The 20758-nt window shown below is 42.7% G+C and overlaps 1 protein-coding gene across 5 annotated transcripts in view; it reads left to right on the top strand.

The window, feature by feature from the left end:
- ACSL1 (acyl-CoA synthetase long chain family member 1) overlaps positions 1 to 20758 on the top strand; it is a 72120-nt gene that overhangs the window by 45475 nt on the left and 5887 nt on the right. For 4 of the 5 annotated variants that reach the window (XM_017506903.2, XM_017506906.1, XM_017506905.1 and 1 more), the window contains exons 5-17: positions 815 to 916; positions 4235 to 4334; positions 4558 to 4736; positions 7932 to 7964; positions 8095 to 8146; positions 8661 to 8734; positions 11803 to 11880; positions 13821 to 13955; positions 15579 to 15713; positions 16338 to 16433; positions 17703 to 17775; positions 19355 to 19443; positions 20071 to 20187. In XM_017506903.2, the coding sequence (XP_017362392.1) occupies positions 815 to 916; positions 4235 to 4334; positions 4558 to 4736; positions 7932 to 7964; positions 8095 to 8146; positions 8661 to 8734; positions 11803 to 11880; positions 13821 to 13955; positions 15579 to 15713; positions 16338 to 16433; positions 17703 to 17775; positions 19355 to 19443; positions 20071 to 20187 (1263 nt within the window). The remainder of the gene's footprint in view (positions 1 to 814; positions 917 to 4234; positions 4335 to 4557; positions 4737 to 7931; positions 7965 to 8094; positions 8147 to 8660; positions 8735 to 11802; positions 11881 to 13820; positions 13956 to 15578; positions 15714 to 16337; positions 16434 to 17702; positions 17776 to 19354; positions 19444 to 20070; positions 20188 to 20758) is intronic. The other variant, XM_037730883.1, reaches the window with a different exon arrangement.

Genomic DNA, 20758 nt, shown 5'->3' with positions numbered 1-20758 from the left:
TTTTTTTTTTTTTTTTTGAGGGGGTCTTGCTCTGTTGCCCAGGCTGGAGTGCAGTGGTGTGATCTCAGTACACTGCACACTCTGCCTCCCAGGTTCAAGTGATTCTCCTGCTTCAGCCTCCCAAGTAGCTGGGATTACAGGTGCCCACTACCATGCCTAGCTAATTTTTGTATTTTTAGTTGCGATGGGGTTTTTACCATTTTGACCAGGCTAGTCTTGAACTCCCTCAAGTGATCTGCCTGCCTTGGCCTCCTAAAGTCCTGGGATTATAGGCGTGAGCCACCGTGCCAGGCCTATATGCAGGCTTTTAAAAACCTCCTCCTGAGATTGAATTGTTTCCTAAGAATACATTCTCAAGAATGGAACTGTAGAACTAAATGATAAGAGCTTGCTCTTATTTTTTTATAGGTCTCTCAAAAAAAGTTGCTGTTTCTGTGTTTGTAACAAATAAACAAGTTTTGGCTGCTTTATAAATTAAAAAACCTCATGTCTCTATTAATTTTATAATTTTATAAAACTAAAATAGAAAAAAATGTCTAAGAAGCCCTGCCATATAACAATCTGTGACCTGTAGCCGTTGGGATAAGATTAATTTGCTTTGCTGAAGGAACCCTTCTCTTAATTCTGATTTCTTGTGAATAAAACCTTATGTTTTACAAAAAAAAAAAAACTATCAGTAAAGGAATATCTGCATGTTCCGTCTTTCCTTCTGTATGTAGCATTGCCTGCTGGCTGAGATACGAGTCTGTCATCTGTCAGCTTTGTTTCTGGAGTTGGGACCCGATGCTGTTTCTGACTTCCTCTCCTGTTTTAGGTTGCAGAATTGTCGGAGTGCATAGGCTCAGCACTGCTCCAGAAGGGCTTCAAGGCCGCCCCAGATCAGCTTGTTGGCATCTTTGCTCAAAATAGACCAGAGGTATGAACCAGTAGATACTTGCTGTACATGATTTTGAGAATTCTCAGATATAAGGGCCTAACTTCTGCTAGAAACCAGATTTTGTGGTCTGATTGCTACTAAAAATACAGCTTTGTGTTATACCTTAGAAAGTTGCACATATGAAAACCTGAAGCAAGGCCATTTAATTTCCTTTAAAAGAAAACAAAAAATTACTTTTTGGAGGGGATTATTTTAGTTTTTTTAAAACCAGGTTCCCAGACAAAATCCTTAGAACAGATAACTAACAAAGAAGTCATTTTACTTTAAGAGTCACCTCTGTGGGGCCCTATACAGTGGTTCACGCCTGTAATCCCAGCACTTTGGGAGGCTGAGGTGGACAGATCACCTGAGGTCAGGAATGCAGAACCATCCTGGCCAACATGGTGAAACCCCATCTCTGCTAAAAATATAAAAATTAGCTGGGCGTGGTCACGGGTGCCTGTAATCTCAGCTACTCGGGAGGCTGAGGCAGGAGAATTGCTTGAACCCAGGAGGTGGAGGTTGCAGTGAGCTGAGATCGCGCCATCGCACTCCAGCCTGGGCAACATGAGCAAAACTTTGTCTCAAAAAAAAAGAAAAAGTCACCTCTGTGGTTAGAAAAATGGCATTAAGAAGTTATTAATGTAATATGCAGGCTCCTTTGTTTCCTTTCTGAAAGCTATGAGGCCTTCCCTCTGGTTGGTTTCCAGAGTTTAAAATACCGTGGGCAATGGGACAGTACTCACCACTAGCCAGCCTTCCTTTGGGCAGTCTCTCATGGGCGGTCTAGGCCCAGCATGGTTTCTATAAACCAATGTGTGAAAGCATATTAGTCCGTTTTCACGCTGCTGATAAAGACATGCCCAAGACTGGGAGGAGAAAGAGGTTTAATCGGACTTACTGTTCCACATGGCTGGGGAGGCCTCAGAATGGTGGGGGACAAAAGATACTTCTTATATGGCAGCAGCACGAGGAAGAAGCAAAAGTGGGAACCCCTGATAAACTCATCAGATCTCCTGATACTTTTTCACTATCACAAGAATAGCACAGGAAAGGCCAGCCCCATGATTCAATAACCTTCCCCTGGGTTCCTCCCACAACATGTGGGAATTCTGGGAGATACAATCAAGTAGAGATTTGAGTGGGGACACAGCCAGACATAGCAGAAAGTGAGTTTAAACGAGCAGCTCTTTTAGTGTGACTCAACAGATTAGTAGGTCTAGCTGTCTTGGAAAAATGCAGACACCTGGATTGAAGAAATCGAATTTATTCTTAATATCTACCTGTGTCCAGAAGACATGCTGGCTCAGTTGCTGTGCTACTGACTTTTTTTTTTTTTTTTTTTTTTTTTTTTTTTTTTTTTTTTAGAGTTTTGTCACCTTTCAAGGGGAAAACAGCACTCTCCACAGCGGGACTATGGGTGGGCTTGTAGAGTGTGGTTTTTTTTTTTAATCCCAAATGACATCAAAATGTTTGTTTTGATGGAATTTTATCATGATTCTAGAACTGCAAAATGAATCTCTTACTTCAAGAAGTAGGTTCCTTCATATATGTATGAGTTCGTTCAACAAATGTTTGCTGAGCACCTATTATATGTCAGACACTGTGTGGGGGTGCCAAAATACAGTGACTCAGTCCCTCTTCCTGAGTTACCACATAAGGAAATACAGACCTAAACACTGGTGCTTTTCTCTGTCATGTGGTAAGTGTGGACACAGAGCAGAAGGCTTATAGAAGCTCAGTCAAGGAGGGCTTCCTGGAGGTGGCACCTGAGTAGAATCTTGAAGGAAATAGGGGTGGGGAGGCCAAGGGAATGCCCACGTTCACACCTGTGTCTGGGAGTGGAACATTTTCATGTGGTGGAGTGGCAGGAAGCACTTTCCTTATGTGTCACATGTACCCAAGGAGCCTGGAACTGATCTCCATATTGGTGGCTGAAAACTCCTTCTGGGAAAACACCAAAACTCAGAAGCCCAATTCCAGGCCAACTGGATGTGAGCAGGTTGTGCCCCCTTCCCCCAGCTGTGCCTTTAAGTGTCCTATGTGTTGGAGCTCTGCAGATGACTTCATTAGAAAAGTGCAGCTGGAGGGAGTGGGGGCCCTTGGGAATGATAGTGAAAGAGTGATCTTTCACCTTTGTCCAGTAGGAGGGCAGTGGCGATGCGGCCGGTGCCTTCAGCCACACCTCACTGCATCTTCCATGTGGCGATGCGGCCGGTGCCTTCAGCCACACCTCACTGCATCTTCCATGTGGCGATGCGGCCGGTTATTATCTCACTTCTTTTCTTCACTTTTCTAGAGCGACTTCATCAAAACAGTTTTACTATTAGATAAGGTACTCCTTCCCTATTCCAGGCCATACAGTATCCTGCTGCCGGAGGGATCTTCCTCAAGCCCCAAGCCACTGTTTTGCTGAGAAATCCTCAGTGGCTGCTCCTGCTCTCCAGCCAGAGCTGTCTGTGCCAGTCAGATCGCTCTCACCCCCCCGCCCCTGCTTTTGATCCTGCTGTCCCCTCTGTTAGCATCTCCCTGCCTCCCTCTGTCTCTGTCTCTCTCTCTCTTTTCCTCTCTGTCCAAAGGCAATCTCAGTTACACCTCCCAGTAGTATCTGCAGCCACCTTGGCCCGTGGTGGGCTCACTTATCTCTGAGTCAGTCACTATCTGATATTGCTGATTATCTTTTCACATATTTGCCTCAATTCTTCAGGCAGATTTTAATCCCTCCCTCCCTCCCTCCCTCCCTCCCTTCTTCCTTCCTTCCTTCCTCACTCCTTTTTCTGTCTCTGTTTCTCTCTCTCTTTTCTTCCTTCCCTCCCTCCCTTCCTCTCTTTGTACATACATACATACAGTCTCTCACTCTGTCACCCAGGCTGGAGTGCAGTGGTGTGATCACAACTCACTACAAACTCAACCTCCTGGGTTCAAGCAATCCTCCTGCCTCAGCCTGCCAAGTAGCTGGGACTACAGGTGTGTGCCACCATGCCCAGCTAACTTTTGTAGAAGCAGAGTTTCGCCGTGTTGCCCAGGCTGGTCTTGAACTCTTGGGCTAAGCTGATTCCCCCCACCTTGACCTCCCGAAGTGGCTGGGATTACCAGTGTGAGCTAGTATGCCTGATCCTAATTTCTGTTTAAGAAGGGGATAAGTGTTTTGTTCTCATTATGAATCCCTCATAGCACCTGGCACAGAGTAGTAGGTACACAAATGTTAATTTTGCTGCATCAAACATTTTCACTTTGAATCTCTCTTGAGTATTGTTTTCCTTGTTGATTCTATGATGACATTTTGTTTTCTCTCCCTGACCTTTACTGTTTGTGTAGTGGGTGATTATTGAACAAGGATGCTTTGCTTATTCGATGGTGATTGTTCCACTTTATGATACCCTTGGATCCGAAGCCATCACGTACATAATCAACAAAGGTACGGCTGGGTTTTTTTGGCCTGGATTATTGACCTAGTTATTGGTTAGATTCAGTGACTTTACATTTGCTTACATTTGATTTGACAAGGATTTTACATTTAAATGTGTATTTACCTTTTTATTCAAAGAATGTTGTACTTCAAGTATCCTTGTGCCAGATATGACAGAGTCAAACTTTTAACATCCCAGAGCTTATTCTTCATTGTATCTCTTCATTTACAGCTGAACTCTCTCTGGTTTTTGTTGACAAGCCAGACAAGGCCAAACTCTTACTAGAGGGTGTAGAAAATAAGTTAATACCAGGCCTTAAAATCATAGTTCTCATGGATGCCTATGGTAGTGAACTGGTGGAACGAGGCAAGAAGTGTGGGGTGGAAGTCATCAGCATGAAGGCAATGGAGGTGAGTTCCCTGCCTCCTTCCCTGAGGGCTTTCCCTGGAGCCATGTTGGCTCACACAATCTGTCCAGTGCTGTCTAGTGCCATCATGCAGTCCCCATCGGCGACCCATGAAAGAGCAGACATTTCTGTCTCATTACTGGAAAAAGGATTCTACGTCCATGCCCAGTGTTAACACATCACGCCTTACCCAAGTGCTTTCAGCACTCATGTATTTATTCCAGAGCACTGACGAGCTGTGCCCGTAAATGCCGGAAATGGGAATTTCAGCTTCAGGCAGGTGGAACTTCCGGTTTCTGTGTCTTCTTTGGGCTTTAATGCCTTCTACTTACTGATTTGTCTCTACTGCCAAGCCGAATATAGAAATCAGCCTCATCATTCTTTTCCCTGGTGGCTCATGGAGAGTCCTGGTGAATTTCCAACATACATGTTTGATTTGGTTTATTTTCATATTGAATCTTTTAAGAGTCACACTAACCAACTTTAAAAGCAGCCATTCCAGGAGAATGAGTGTGGGGCATGCTCAGCTTGGGTGCTGACGTCAGGTGATTTAAGACGTTGGTCGCCGTCAGCTGGACTTGGATTAGACTTCCATCCAAGGAACATGGCCAGAGGAAGCTCTTTTTATATACATATCATAGCACGTCACAGGAAAACAGAGTCAGTCATTCTCTTTCTAAAGATGTTAGAAATATTTTTCTGAAAGGATTTTAAATTTTTATGTGTGATTTTCCTCCTTCTACAAAGAATTGAAGGCTATAAGTAAGGATCCGTAGAACCTTTCCTGAGGAATCTGGTAGGCACGGGGAAGCTCGTGTGTTCTAACAGAACCTTCTCTCTGTGCATGTGCACAGCCCTGCCTGACTCTCAGTAGCATCGAACATGATTCCGCAAGTGCTGACCTGTGTGCTTTCTTGTTGAATTGGGGTATTAGCTAGCTGGTTACCTAGCGTTTTCCCTCTTGTTTTTTCACTTGTAACCCCCTCTTACTATAATGCAATCTCTTTTTCCCTACCTTCCCTTTTATTCCCCTCCCTCCTCACAGATGCAGGAATTTTTCTGGTATTTTTTGACTGCTGTATGATAAAGAATTAATGTTAAGATTTAAAAATTATTTAGATGATTGAAGATTATAATATAAAGTTTATATTAAAATATTAATTTATAGAAGACATTGTTTTACCTGCTTAATATGATTCATACTTAGTTTTTAAAAATACTCTGAGCAAAAGACGAAGGTCTGAAGAAATGAATTTAAAATTAGCATTGTGGTTGATCTTGTGGTTGACTTTATATTAATGTATTTTTTAAGGGATCAAAATTAGAATCATTGGTATTTGGAATGTTTGCATTTTTTAATAATCATGAAAATTTTAAACATACAAATAGTGGAAAGAATTTCTTAGCAGATGCTGTATACCCACCACCAATTGACATTTTAGTATATTTGCTTTATCACATATCAATCTATCACTCTATCCTTCCATTCATCTTATTTTTTTGATGCATTTTCAGTAAGTTGCAGATTTTATTACTCCTAAATACTTCAGTGTGTTTATAATTAACTAGAATTGTTTTTGTTTATGTTTTTTTTTCTGAGAACATAAAAATGACAAGATTTTTTTTTTAATAATTGCAATATTTTTCCTAAATGATACCGTAAGACAGATGTAAGGCTGTGAAAACTTTCATGACAGAAGAGCACTAATTTGAATAATGTTTGTTCCTAATAAATTAAGAGCCAAATTATGTGTAAATGGTTTATTTAACATCCATTTTTGAAGAATTGGACATCTTCAGAAGTTATGTAAGATTTTTAATAGATGAGTAGAAATCTGGAGCTAATAAAGGTTATTTTGAAAAAAGTGTACAGAATTATCATTGCCTTAGCTTTTAGTTGATTTCTAATTGGATGTATTTGTTCCTGTTCTTAATCAGTGGTCTGTCACTTATGTCATTTAAAATGTGTTTAAGATTAAAAACTTAATATATGCTGGGCAGAAACTCACTGAGCCCTGAGCACACCCATCTAATTTCCATACGAATTGAACATGTTCAATGGCACGTTCATTCCATATGCTCACTCAAGCTGTTCCATTTTAATAGGAAAAGAATATGAATAATTCATTTACTAAAATTAATAGATATTAAAGTGGCTTTAATGCAGTAAAGACTGCCCTAATGCAGTAAACCGAACCCTATCAGTGGTAGTGACTGAAAGCCTGCCTCTGGGAAATGCTGCCCTGGGCAATGAGTCTGTCATTCTTAACCTTTAAGTCCATTCAGGAAGTAGTCCTAGAGGTTCTGCTGTGGCCTATTTTATAGTTGGAGACTCCCAAATCCTATTTCAACTCTACCTAGGCAGATATTTGAGCCTCTCCAAAATGGCTAGCATTTCCATCTAGCAGAGATTGATTTTTCTCCCCAGGTTGCAGATGTCAGTTGTGCGGAGCTGGGTGATAAGGTAGTGCTGTGCCCTGATTTGAGCATCGTATGGAGTATCTGCATTATCTAGTTATGATTAAGAACAGGGTTTTGTTGAAGGCCCTACTAGGAAATGCAAGTGGGGACCAGAAATGCGTTGTAAAGACTTTGGCTGCTGGCAGGGAGCGGTGGATCACACTTGTAATTCCAGCACTTTGGGAGGAAGACACAGGTGGATCACAAGGTCAGGAGATGGAGACCATCTTGGCTGACACTGTGAAACCCCATCTCTACTAAAAGTACAAAAAAATTTAGCTGGGCATGTTGGGGGGTGCCTGTAATCCCAGCCATTTGGGAGGCTGAGGCAGGAGAATCACTTGAACCCAGGAGGCAGAGGTTGCGGTGAGTCAAGACTGTGCCACTGCACTCCAGCCTGTGGGGGCAGAGCGACACTGCGTCTCAAAAGAAAACAACAAAAAAAAACTTTGACTGCTATTTTTTTAATACATTCTATTTTAAAGGCCAGTCCTAATACCATTTATGTAGTTTTATGTAAGAGAGAAGGTAACTGGAAAATGGCTTCTCAGGATGAATAAATATTTTGGTTGTGGTTAATTAAGGCTACTATAGTTTCTTTAATTAGAAAATTATGCTGTTTTCGAGCCAGCTGTGAGTGAACCCCACAGTAAAGGCAGCTTTACCTGACTTGATATGACCTTATCCTTTACAGTTGGAAAACATTTCCATTTAAGATTTTTTTTCTCTTCTAATTAAGGACCTGGGAAGAGCCAACAGACAGAAGCCCAAGGTAAGCACACTGCGTCAGACCCTGCTCTGTCCTCTTTGTAGTTTTCAGTATCTAGCCCTGGACTTTATGGCTTATAGTTCTTTTTTCTGGTCTGATTTATACCAGCTTTTTTTTTTTTAATCTTCTTTAGCCTCCAGCACCTGAAGATCTTGCAGTAGTTTGTTTCACAAGTGGGACTACAGGTAAGTGTTGAGATAGAATTGCTTGTACGTGTGGCAGCCGGTGGTCTGTACTCTCCCCCACCTCTTTTGGATGACTTACCAGCTAATGGTAGATGGACCAAAAGCAGAAGAGAAGGAAGTGGTTCAAGTGCTGTCTTCTTGTTGCTCTGTAAGATCTTCTCAGAGTCCAAGAGTGCCAGATAATTCCTCAAGCACGTATTGAAGGTGATATTAGATTCACCTGTCTTCCTAGGACAGATTATATTGGTGGCTCCCAGGAAGAAAATTTCTGGTTTTTCTTCTCTTATTACTATGTATAGCCTTTAAAATTTGCCTATATTAATAAAGGTTTTTAAAGATGAGTCAGTGAAAGGATTGCAGGTTGCACAGGAATTTAGTGGTGTTCAACATTTGGCTTTCACGATGTATGTAACAGGAGAGGTGTCTGAGGCCCTAATTATTTGGAGTTTCTGGGCCTCCTTCATTTCTGTCGTTCTTTACTCTCACTTTGTTCTGCTTGATATGTGCTCCACAGGCAACCCCAAAGGAGCACTGATCACTCATCGAAACGTAGTGAGCGATTGTTCAGCTTTTGTGAAAATGACAGAGGTAACTTTTGGGGATCTTGTCATCTTTCTTCATTGGTTGACATTAGTCCTTGAGGAAGAAAGTGCTGAAGGTGGCATCACGGGTTGAGTTCATGTGGTATTTAGAAAAGATCTGACCTACAGATAAGGGCAGAACTGTAGGCCCCGGTCCACCTTCTCTCATGGTTTTCACTTTGAACTTTATCACCAACCCTTGCCTGTGACAATTAAGGTGAATTGACAGATGAAGTTTACTGCAACATTTATATAATGAAACTTTATTTGGATATTGCCCTAGAAATATGTCCAGGAAAGGACAGAGAAGAGATGGACTCTCTTGTGTTTTTATCCAGTGTCCTAGTATTTGGGAAATAATTTATTTTAAATTGGCAATGAAATGTTAAAAGGTTTTTAGTTATTATTATCTGTTGTGGTCAGTATGACTTCCATTGCACTAGAAGTATTAAAGCCTTGCACTACAACTGATTTCCAATAATTTTAAAGTTTACTATCCAATGTCTTAGTCTATTAAGGTTGCCACATAACAAACGAAAAAAAAAAAAAAAACACAGACTCAGTGGCTTAAACAGCAGCCATTTATTTTCTCACAGTTCTGGAGGCTAGAAGTTCAAGATCAACTGCCGGCAAATTTGGCTTTTGGTGATGGCTCTCTTCCTGGCTTGCAGACGGTCGCCTTCTCCTGTGTCCTCACATGGCCTTTCTTCCATGCATGCACGGAGAGAGAGAGCCTGGTGTCTCTTCCTCTTCTTATAAGGACATCAGCCCTATCAGATCAGGGCCACTTCCAAATATAGTCACAGCAAGGCCCCATCTACATTGGGAGTTACGACTTCAACACAGGAATTTAGAAGGGCTGGTGACATGATTCAGTCCATAACACCAAGAGCCTATTCCAAACTTGCCTTTTTTTTTTTTTTTTTTTTTTTTTTTTTAGGGTTTTTTTTTTTTTTTTTTTTTTTTTTTTGAGACGGAGTTTCGCACTTGTTACCCAGGCTGGAGTGCAATGGCGTGATCTCGGCTCACCGCAACCTCCGTCTCCTGGGTTCAAGCAATTCTCCTGCCTCAGCCTCCCGAGTAGCTGGGANCTGGGACTACAGGCGTGCGCCACCATGCCCAGCTAATTTTTGTATTTTTAGTAGAGATGGGGTTTCACCATGTTGACCAGGATGGTCTCGATCTCTTGACCTTGTGATCCACCCACCTCGGCCTCCCAAAGTGCTGGGATTACAGGCTTGAGCCACCGCGCCCGGCCTCCCAAACTTGCCTTTTAAAAGGTGCTTATTGAACAACATAATGCCTTTTCCTCATACTCTTTTCACATTTAACATAATTGGCTCTTGCAGTCTCTTTGGGAGTATTCTGTAGCTCTAATTTTTATAGCAGGAGCCCAAGCTTAATGGCTTTGGGAAATGGACGTGTTTGGTGGCTGCAGAAAACTGATCTTTGAGGGAGCTTACTACTTATTTTACTTGGCTCACACGTTCCAAATACCCTTTTAAAAGGTGTACACTTTCTAAACAGAGTTCAACATTTAGTACTTTACCAAAGTAAAATTTTAATTTCCTAATTGGCCTTCAAAGAAAACTTAAAATGCATTGGTGGCTCATTGAGGCAAATGGTTACAGAACTTTGTTTAAAGTCAACTATAATATCAAATCAATTACAGTATCAAGTACAACATCAGTATCTTCTCAGCTTTGTAAAATGTCTAATCATGATAATGGACATATTTTTGTACTAAATTAGAAAATGGGAAAGTATAGATAGAATGGAGTCTGATTTCTCATATTAATATAACAGTTTCGTCCTGAGAAGTGCTGGTTGGGGTGCCTGTCAGACTTGAATAAAATCAAGCTAAGAGTATAGCATGCCCAGCCCACATCCAGTGCTTCTGGGGCTGCTGTGTTTGCTCAGGATTGATGCTTTCATCCATTGTCACATTATTATGAAGGGTGACCCAGCTTTAGGAAGGGAAAGGGCATGGCTCAGAACTTGGTACGTCATCCCCTAGGTAACTACAGTGCCCTCATTTCTTAGTTGGTGCGACAGCAGCTGTTTGGATACCTCCTGTTTTGGCCAGAATTATTTATGTTAATAACATGAATATTCTATACAAACCCTCACTGTGCCTGCCCTACGTAAGGCCCATTGTGACGGAAACCGGATGTCCAAATTTAATCTGCCTGTGGACCCATCATGATCAGCATTTTATAGGAGAGCAAATTCCTGGGTGCCAGATCTGAGGTTGCATTAAACAAATTGTGGTATTTTTCATGGATTGAAGTAGGGCTTTAAGGTAAAAATGTTGATCAAACTCAAAATACTCTAAGGACCTTGGAAATCTACCTTCTTTTATCTTCTCTCCTCCTTTTCCTTAGTAACATAATACAGAATTTTATGTTGAAATGGGTTCTGTATTTCTTAAGGTATAAGAACTTGCTGGGTATTGGGGATACCCAATATGTAATGTATGAAATACTAATTTCTGTATGATGAAATACTAATTGATTAGAGCACATAATCCCTTAGCCTTCCAATTTGGGCAAAATTTTCCTTGTCTTGATTAAAGTCCTGAAGTGGATTTACTTTGTTATTAGGAGTGACTTCCACTTTATTTGAATAATTAAAGTATTGCTTTTCTTTCTTTCTTTGTTTTTTTTTTTTTTAATTTGAGAGTGGCACAATCTTGGCTCACTGCAGTCTCCACTTCCTGGTTTCAAGTGATTCTCCTGCCTCAGCGTCCTCAGTAGCTGGGATTACAGGCATGCACCATCACGTCTGGCTAATTTTTGTATTCTTAGTAGAGAAGGAGTTTCACCATGTTGGCCAGGCTGGTCTTGAACTCCTGACCTCAAGTGATCCACTTGTCTCTGCCTTCCAAAGTGCTGGGATTACAGGCATGAGCCACCATGCCCCTTGCTTTTCATTTTATTATTTGGTGAGAAAAAGTTACAGACCATAAGCAAAAGCTGTTCCTCCTTAGTGTTGAGGTACTATGTGCTCTGAAATAAAAGGGATATCACTGGCAGTCTTAATGCTTTTCTGCCTTGCTGGTGTCTTTGCTTACAGAATACAGTCATTCCTTGCCCAGATGATGTTTTGATATCTTTCTTGCCTCTCGCCCATATGTTTGAGAGAGTTGTAGAGGTAGGCATTTAGTTTTGTTTTCCTTGCTTGCTTGTTTGTGTATGTTCTACTAAGTAGTTGTGTTTGCCAGTGACACACACATTTCGTTTTTGCCACTTGCACACGTATATGAACAGCTCATGCTGGTAAGTGTAATGCACAGACTGTCATCCCGATAAAGAATTCTTTGCTCAGCCCTGTTTTAGAAATGGTGATTATTTGAGAGAATATAAATTCTTTTTCTGAGTTTGAATAGGTGACTTGAATTTAATCATTCATTTTAAAATTAGGAGCTCAGACTTTTGAAGGATACTAATATGGACATGAGTCCAGAAAGATCACCTCTAAAAGTTTGTCATTATTAATTCAGTTCTACAAAGCCCAGTGAGGCTTCCATTCTGTAAAATGTCTCTGTTTTTTAGTTTGCCTGTTTATAATGCACAAGTTGGCATGAGACTAATTTTTTCTTTTTTTTACATATATTAAATTATTGACCTGAAGAAAGAGAGACTAATTTTTTCACCAATATTCTAAGTGCCCTTGGAAAAAAAAAATGATCTTTGAGTTGACCTTTGCCTAGGCTCCCTGTACTCAACTGTGTGACTAATTTTAAAACTGACCAAGAACCACCTTTTTTCCTTCTTGGACAATTTTGGATTTTATACTATAGGAAAAAACAATGGGCACCATTCATTCATTTAGTGAGTAGTTACTGAGTGCCAGCTGTGTGCCCACTGCTGTATTGGAGACGAAGCTTATTTGGATGACTGCTGCCCTGTAGGATTTGCTCACCTCAGAGGATCGAAGGCAATTAGATCCCGTCTGCCATCTGTTCCTTCTACTTCCTGCACTCCTCAGGATCTTCTGGGTTTATGAAGCAATCTCAAATGAGTTGCTGTACCTAACTGTTTTAGAGGTGTACCTAGAAGGCAGGCCACATTGAACAAAAGCCTTCTGAGCTGTAATTGTTAAACAGTGAACCATGGTGTACCTTTCTTGTGGTTTCTGCTTTTATGTCAGAGAATGTTTGTACTTCCCTTGCGTCATCTTTTGAATCTTTTTTAAATTTAAAATAGGCAAACTGTTAAGTTCATATGGCTTGCCAGTACGGTTTGTACTAGACAGGAAAAGAATCACACAGTATATTCCAGCTGAATGGCAAGCCACTCTGGTGTTAGATACTCCGGCGTCACAACTTCATACTTGGTGGTCTTTCAGAAACTTTTAGTTAGATTCAAACAAAAGAAAATGAGGCTTTAATAAACGTGGACTGTAGGCACGTAGTTAAGTTTTTATTTTGAGAATAAATTAAAAGTAAAGTTTCTAGAATGCTATATATATATTTGAGACAGGATCTCCCTCTTGTTGCCCAGGCTGGAGTACAGTGGCACGATCTTGGCTCACTGCAACCTCTGCCTCCTGGGTTCAAGCGATTCTGCAGCCTCAGCCTTCTGAGTCACTGGGACTACAGCCACCTGCCACCAAGTCCAACTAATTTTTGTATTTTTAGTAGACACAGGGTTTCACCGTAGCATGGCCAGGCTGGTCTGGAACGCCTGACCTCAAGTGATCTGCCTGCCTCAGCCTCCCAAAGTGCTGAGATTACAGGCATGAACCACTGTGCCCAGCCACTAAAAATATTTAGAGTACGTAATACCACGTCATTCATTCGGCAAATACTTATCACCACACCAAGAGAGTAGAATCTCTGTGATCATCACTAAAAACAACATAGCCTGTTTTTTTACTAACTCCTGTATCTTCAGGATGACCAAGAGAAATACCACATTTCCATGTTGTACAATGACTAGTAAATGCATGGTTTTTTTAAAGTTAGCTATATTTAGGAAACTTAAGATTTCTGGAAACTGGCCTGAAATGCTAAGTCTTGTGTATTGTCCGTATGTTGTGTAAGCCCTGCTGTGATGATAAAATGTTTGTTGTTTCCATTGCCCCTGTAGTGTGTAATGCTGTGTCACGGAGCTAAAATTGGATTTTTCCAAGGAGATATCAGGCTGCTTATGGATGACCTCAAGGTGCTTCAACCCACTATCTTCCCTGTGGTTCCCAGACTGCTGAACCGGATGTTTGACCGAGTAAGTTCCAAACAACAAAGTCCCAGGACTGAGCACTGACTTGGAAGCAGAGGCTTGGGTTTGAATTGGGCTGTGCCATGTGCCATCTGTATGACCCTGGACAGTCCTCTTAATCTTGCAGAACTTCCGTTTACTCATTTGTAAAGTTAGAACGCATTTACCTCTCAGAGTTGTTGATAAGGATTATAAGAGAAAACGCACGAACACACTTTGTGAATCATAGTCACATAGTCACAGTACAAGTGTAAGGTGGGAGTCATTTTATTTTTACAATAAACGCTTTGAGCCTCTGCTTCCTCATGTATAACATGGACTGTTACCTCTTCTCTCCTACTGTTTGTCTCAGAAGTTACTAATGGGATCACATGAGGATAGTGACTATGAAATGGTTTTCTTAATTGTAAAGCTCTTTGCATGGACATGTAAAACATTGCTTACTTGGCCACATTGAAAGAAGTGACTAAGCCACAGCAGAGACCAAGAGAACACTAGCTCCTCTGTGGTGGGTATCATTGCGTGGACCACACAGCCAGGGCCAGGCACGTGGGCATGAGCACTCTCCAGAATGAGTTTTCACTGGGCAGTATTAATACTCTTTACTTTGAGGCAGGGCTTCTGTCATCCCTCAGAATCTTCTTATATTTTTAATGTTTTTTTAAAACAGTTTTTAAAAGAACAACTCTATTGACATATAATACACACTCTGAATAATTCGCTGATTTAAAGTGTGTAATTCAGAGGTTTTGAGTATTGTCACAGAGTTCTGCAGCCATCACGACAATCAATTTTAGAACATTTTTATCACCTCCAAGAGAATCCCTTACCTAATCTTTAGCTGTCATCCCCAGACCCCCTCCATCCTTAAGCATCCACTCATCTGTGTTCTAAATCTGTGTATTTCTCTATTCTGGACTTCTCTATGGATTGAATTATGCCGTATGTGCTTCTTTGTGACTAGCTTTTTTCACTAGCATCCATGTAGCATGTGTTAGCACTTCATTCCTTTTAATGGCAAAACAGTATTCCACTGTATGGTTAGAACACATTTTCTTTATCCATTCCTCCTCCTCCTTTTTTTTTTTTTTTTTTTTTTGAGACAGGCTCTCTTTCCATTGTCCAGGCTGGAGTGCAGTGGTGTGATCATGTCACACTGCAGCCTCCATTTCCAGGGCTCAAGCAATCCTTCCACCTCAGCCTCCCCAGTAGCTGGGAGCACAGGCATGCGCCACCATGCCCTGCTAATTTTTGTATTTTTTGTAGAGATAGGGTTTCATCATGTTGGCCACACCAGACTCAAACTCCTGAGCTCAGGAGAGCCGCCCACCTCAGCCTCCCAAAGTGCTGGGATTACAGGTGTGAGCCATGACACCTGGCCTATGCATTTCTACTTGAGGGGCATTTGGGGCTGTATGTTTTCATTGCTCCTGGGTGTGTACCGAGGTGTGGAATTGCTGATCCTGTGCTGAGCATGCGTGACCATTAGAGGACCGGCCAGGCTGTTTTCCAGAGCAGCTGCGCCATTTTGTGTTACCCAGCAGCGTATGAGGGTTCCGATTTCTCCACACTTTTGGTCTCTGACCATCCTAATAGGTGTGGAAACCTTCTCATGTCTTGCCTCATTAGATTTTCGGACAAGCAAACACCACGCTGAAGCGATGGCTCTTGGACTTTGCCTCCAAGAGGAAAGAAGCAGAACTCCGCAGCGGCATCATCAGAAACAACAGCCTCTGGGACAAGCTGATCTTCCACAAAATACAGGTAACACATGACTCACAGCTGCCATTCTCATGGAAGCCAGCTTAGGTTTTAAGAGTTCTATGAGGCTTTTTTTGTTAGAGAGAGAGATGAAGGTAAGGGAGAAAATGACATGTTTGTATTAATTCTAGCATGTGTTTAGAAACTAAGGCAAAGCCATTAAATAGGCCTCAGTTTCTAAGATAAATAGTACTGCAGCCATCTAGGGGGACAAGGAGTCAGGGTAGCGTAGCCTTTCTAATTCTTCATTTTGTTTCGTTTTTCTGGAACAACTATGTGACGCTTAAGGTAATTTTTTAAGCATGAGTGATAATGGTTAATAATAATATGCCCCGCAGAAGGCCAGAATTGGGGTAGTTGCCACAGATCCCCCAGTCTTGTTCTGATTCCCTGAAATAGCTTCTGCAGAGGTGGGACTGACTCCATACACACTGGAAGGGAACAGGGCAGTCACAGGTGGAGACGAACTGTGCCCTGTGTTGCCATTGTGAGCGCCGTGAGTTCTCCCTGTGGCCTGCAGAGGGGCTGTGGGTTAGGGAACAGGGCCCCACGTAGGCCTCTGGCTGAGAGGCCGCCGACTTCCAGATGTGTAACCCTCACCTTCTCCCACTCTCCCTGCCTTGCAAGTCGAGCCTGGGGGGAAGAGTCCGGCTGATGATCACAGGAGCCGCACCGGTGTCTGCCACTGTGCTGACGTTCCTCAGAGCAGCCCTGGGCTGTCAGGTGAGGTGGATTGTATGGCACCTGATTCTCCCAGACTAGGATGCCCAGCCTGCTTCTGCACCAATGTCGTTTGTACTTTGTGTGTGTGTCTTCTTTTTTAATTGACGAGAGTATCTATATTTGTGGTGTACATGATGTTTTGATGTATGTAAACATTGTGGAATGGCCAAATCAAGCTAATTAACATGTGTCTTACCTCACATACTTTTTTCTTTTGAGATGGAGTCTTGCCCTGTCACCCAGGCTGGAGTGCAGTGGCGCAGTCTTGGCTCACTGCAAACTCGCTTTCTAAGTTAAAGCAGTTTTCCACCTCAGCCTCCCGAGTAGCTGGGATTACAGGCGTGTGCCACCACACCCAGCTAATTTTTTGTAATTTTAGTAGAAACGGGGTTTCACCATCTTGGCTCAGCTGATCTTGAACTCCTGACCTCGTGATCCACCTGCCTCGGTCTCCCAAAGTGCTGGGATTACAGGCATGAGCCACTGCACCCAGCCACCTCACATACTTTTTTTGTCTGTGGTAAGAACACTTGGAATCTACCCTCTGTGCAGTTTTCAAGTATAGATACATTGTTGTTAGCTGTACTCGCCTTACTATGGAGCTCTTAAACCCATTCCTCTTGATGGGGACTTTGTGCTCTTTGACCAATATCACCCCAATCCTTCCCACCCCCCACTTTGTGTGTGTGTCTTATTTTTGTTTGGAAGATATATATATAGATATATAGATATATGGAGAAGCAAGCATATATATATTTTTTACCCTTGGCAGGGGAATGTGTGTATCTGCCATTTGTTGAATTTTCTCTAGGGTCAAACACAAGACACACCATTAGAAGCAGGCATACAGGCGTGGAATGGGTCACAGGTGATGAGCTTCCCCGCACACCATGCTGAGAACCTGGACTAAAGGGGGAAGGGAGGATTTGGTGACAGGATGTGTGTGGGGTACACGTCCTGTGAATTGGCCAAGCGAGTTCACTGCTGTTGGGTGGTGACCAGTCACATAGGGCTTCTCCCTTGCTTGGCCACAGGAAGTTAAGTAGAAGGTACACCTGGGTGATCGCTGGTGTTGGCAGAGGGGTGAAGGTGTGTGTGTGCTGTTGTAAAGCATACTGGACCGTTGAATGAACTTACTGAACAGATCATTTGAAATGAAATTTCACCACAGCCAGTCATGACTTGGGAGTTAGTGAGACTTCATTGTGCACTTCCAGCAAAGGTGTGACTGTGCTTTCCTTAATAACGCCCCGTCTCTTCGTGCCCCAGTTTTATGAAGGCTACGGACAGACCGAGTGCACTGCCGGGTGCTGCCTGACCGTGCCTGGAGACTGGACCGCAGGTATGACTGGGGGAGGCTCCTTTTTGGAATTCTGTGATTCACATTGGGTTATTGGTGTGTCTGGAATTGGGTTAATAACTGATTGGTTCATTAACCATCTTAAACAAAAGTGCTGTGTCTCTGATCCTTAGGGCTGGGGGCAAACACTCTGTGTCAGGGCACTGTGGGGAAGGCACCTGTGGCGACTGAGGGGTGGTGCTGGGTATCTGGCCATAAAGCTGGTGGCAGCAGAGACTTGCCTAGACCCTACCAGTGATATCTGAGAGGGGGCCTGTGTTCCAGATTGAGAATGTCTGGCCCAACAGAGCTTCCTAGTAGTTGAGTAGGGTCTTGTTATTTGCTGGCCATTTTAAACAACAAATAGTTATTAAATTTGTGCTGTGTGCTATGCTAGGTGTGGGGACTACCAATAGGAATAAATACAAGTCCTTGTTCTCAAAGAGTCTTTTCTCAAAAGGAAAAAGGAGGAGGACAAACACAAATAATTGAGCACCTGTCATGGATAAGCCTCTACGATGGGTGTTTAGGAGGTACCTAATATCAGTGTAATCCCAATGGTGTCCCTGTGAGATAAGTACTGGTACTTCTCAGAGGAAATTATAGATGGTTGCTTAGGTAACACATAAATAATGAATGAGAATTTACACAGCATAATGCTTTGGAGCCAGAATTTCAACCCCAGCCTGACTGCAGAACTTCTGTGCTTCCTCTGTATCACCCGAGTAGTAAATTCTACACTGTGATGAACAAACTTCCCCGGCTTATCTGGAGTATTACAAGTCTTCGCACCATCTAGTAACATAGGTTCTAGAACCTAGCACTGTCTAGTAGCATACTTCTACTGGACTCACAGTCTGTGAATCTTCCTCGTGGCATTTGTTTAATGTTTAACCTCAGTCTCCTTAACAGACAGAGAATTTGGAATACTGATCTCTAGAAGCTCAGATTATTAAAACAGGAATAATTATTTGTGACGCTCTTAAAACATACCTAATGTCTGTTGTTGCTGCTTTTGGAAAAGACAACCCAGCCTTAACAGCCTGTGGCAAGAGAGTTAAGTTAGCTATGGAAATGAGCACTGTCCTGTCTTCGTAAAAACTGTAAGACATGCTTCTTCATACGTAAGGAAAATAAAGGCCGTGTTGCTCAGAACCAAGTGGTGCGTGAGGTTTGCCAAAGCTGCGTATGTTCTGTCTTCTTACAGAGAACAGGGACATTAAGAAGTCTGTGTGAGATGGGTGCTAGTAACGGGTGTGGGTGATGGGAGGGCAGAAGCCAGCTACAGGTTTGAGAGTGCCTGCTTCCAGGTGTTCTTAGGAACCTTCACAAAGACCCCAAATCACTCGTAAATAACTCAGACAAGCACACTTGGGAAAGATCCTGAAGAGACTAAATATCTTCCTCTCTAGTCTAAGATAGACTCTCTTAAATTATGCTAGGGCAGTGGCTATAATTGCAGAACTCGGAAGTTTATCCCAGCTTTTTTTCTTATGTGAAATCCTGTTTGCTTTCAAAATACTTTGACTTGAGGTTATTGGTAGTCCCATTAAGAATGACTGTTTGCTTATTTAATATACAGGTCATGTTGGGGCCCCGATGCCTTGCAATTTCATAAAACTTGTTGATGTGGAAGAAATGAATTACATGGCTGCCAAGGGCGAGGGCGAGGTGAGTGACACCTGTCATTTTCACTGACTGCCATTTCCTGTGATCACTGGCCATTGCCAATGCAGCGGCACTTCCCAGCAGCTCAGTGCAGCCATTGAGCTTGACTTCAGTGATCTTGGAGTCTGCCAGGCTTCCTTCTGAGGGTACATTTATGTTCAGTTCTCAGGGAGTGGGCAGGAGGGACACTGACACCTGCCTTCCTCTGCCAGGCCTCATAGGGATTTGGGCTCAAGAGCCTGCAAAGAAAGGCTCAGTGGCCTCAGTTCTGGGATGAAGCTCCTGCCTGTTAGTTGCCCTGGGTACCTATTAGTGAGCTACTGGCTACTGGATGGGAAGGCTAGTTACTTAAAAGTTATTTTGTCCCCTCTGGGGCTTTCCAACAGCTTTGAGCCAGAACCTAGGGCAAGCATTAGCCCGACAAATTGACCACAGCTGAGGTAATTCAGGAAGGGACATAGGGGCACTGGAGATCCCTCGCAGATCCCGGTGGAGCTCTGGAAACTCCCTCTGGATCCTGGAATTTAAGGCTTCCAGCTAAAGGTTGGGGGAGACACACACGTACACACACTGGTTTTCTTTGGAGAAACTCCAGTAAATGCTGTTCATTGATGATCTTCTTTTCTTTAGGTGTGTGTGAAAGGGCCAAATGTATTTCAGGGCTACTTGAATGACCCAGCAAAAACAGCAGAAGCTTTGGACAAAGATGGCTGGTTACACACAGGGGACATTGGAAAATGGTTACCAGTAAGTTGCTGCCTCCTCTCCTCACAAGCAGTTTTGTTCCACTGTAGGGAAGAAGATATCTTGTCTGCTGTACAGCTGCCACGTGGCAGTGGCACCCTGAATTTTCTCTTTCCCTTCCTCTTTGTTGAGTGGTATGATGGAGACTGTTCCATTTCCTGCAGGGGACAGGTTTACACTTAGCATCCTTGGTTGGATTTTCACTTTAACTTTAGCAAATATATTTTGTTTTGATGCTTTTGTTTTTGAGACGGAGTTTTGCTCTTGTTGCCCAGGCTGGAGTGCAATGATGTGATCTCAGCTTACTGCAACCTCCACCTCCCAGGTTCAAGTGATTCTCCTGCCTCAGCCTCCCAAGTAGCTGGGATTATAGGCATCCGCAACCACACCTGGCTAATTTTTATATTTTTAGTAGAGATGGGGTTTCATCATGCTGGCCAGTCTGGTCTCGAACTCCTGACCTCAGGTGATCCACCCACCTCAGCCTCCCTAACTGCTGGGATTATAGATGTGAGCCGCCACAATCAGCCTGTTTTGATGCGTAACATAAATTCTGATTGTTCCTTCTCAACTG

The sequence above is a fragment of the Cebus imitator genome, unplaced genomic scaffold (assembly GCF_001604975.1).
Source record: "Cebus imitator isolate Cc_AM_T3 unplaced genomic scaffold, Cebus_imitator-1.0 Scaffold365, whole genome shotgun sequence".
Classification (NCBI taxonomy): Eukaryota; Metazoa; Chordata; class Mammalia; order Primates; family Cebidae; genus Cebus; species Cebus imitator.
This window is presented reverse-complemented; position numbering and strand designations above follow the sequence as displayed.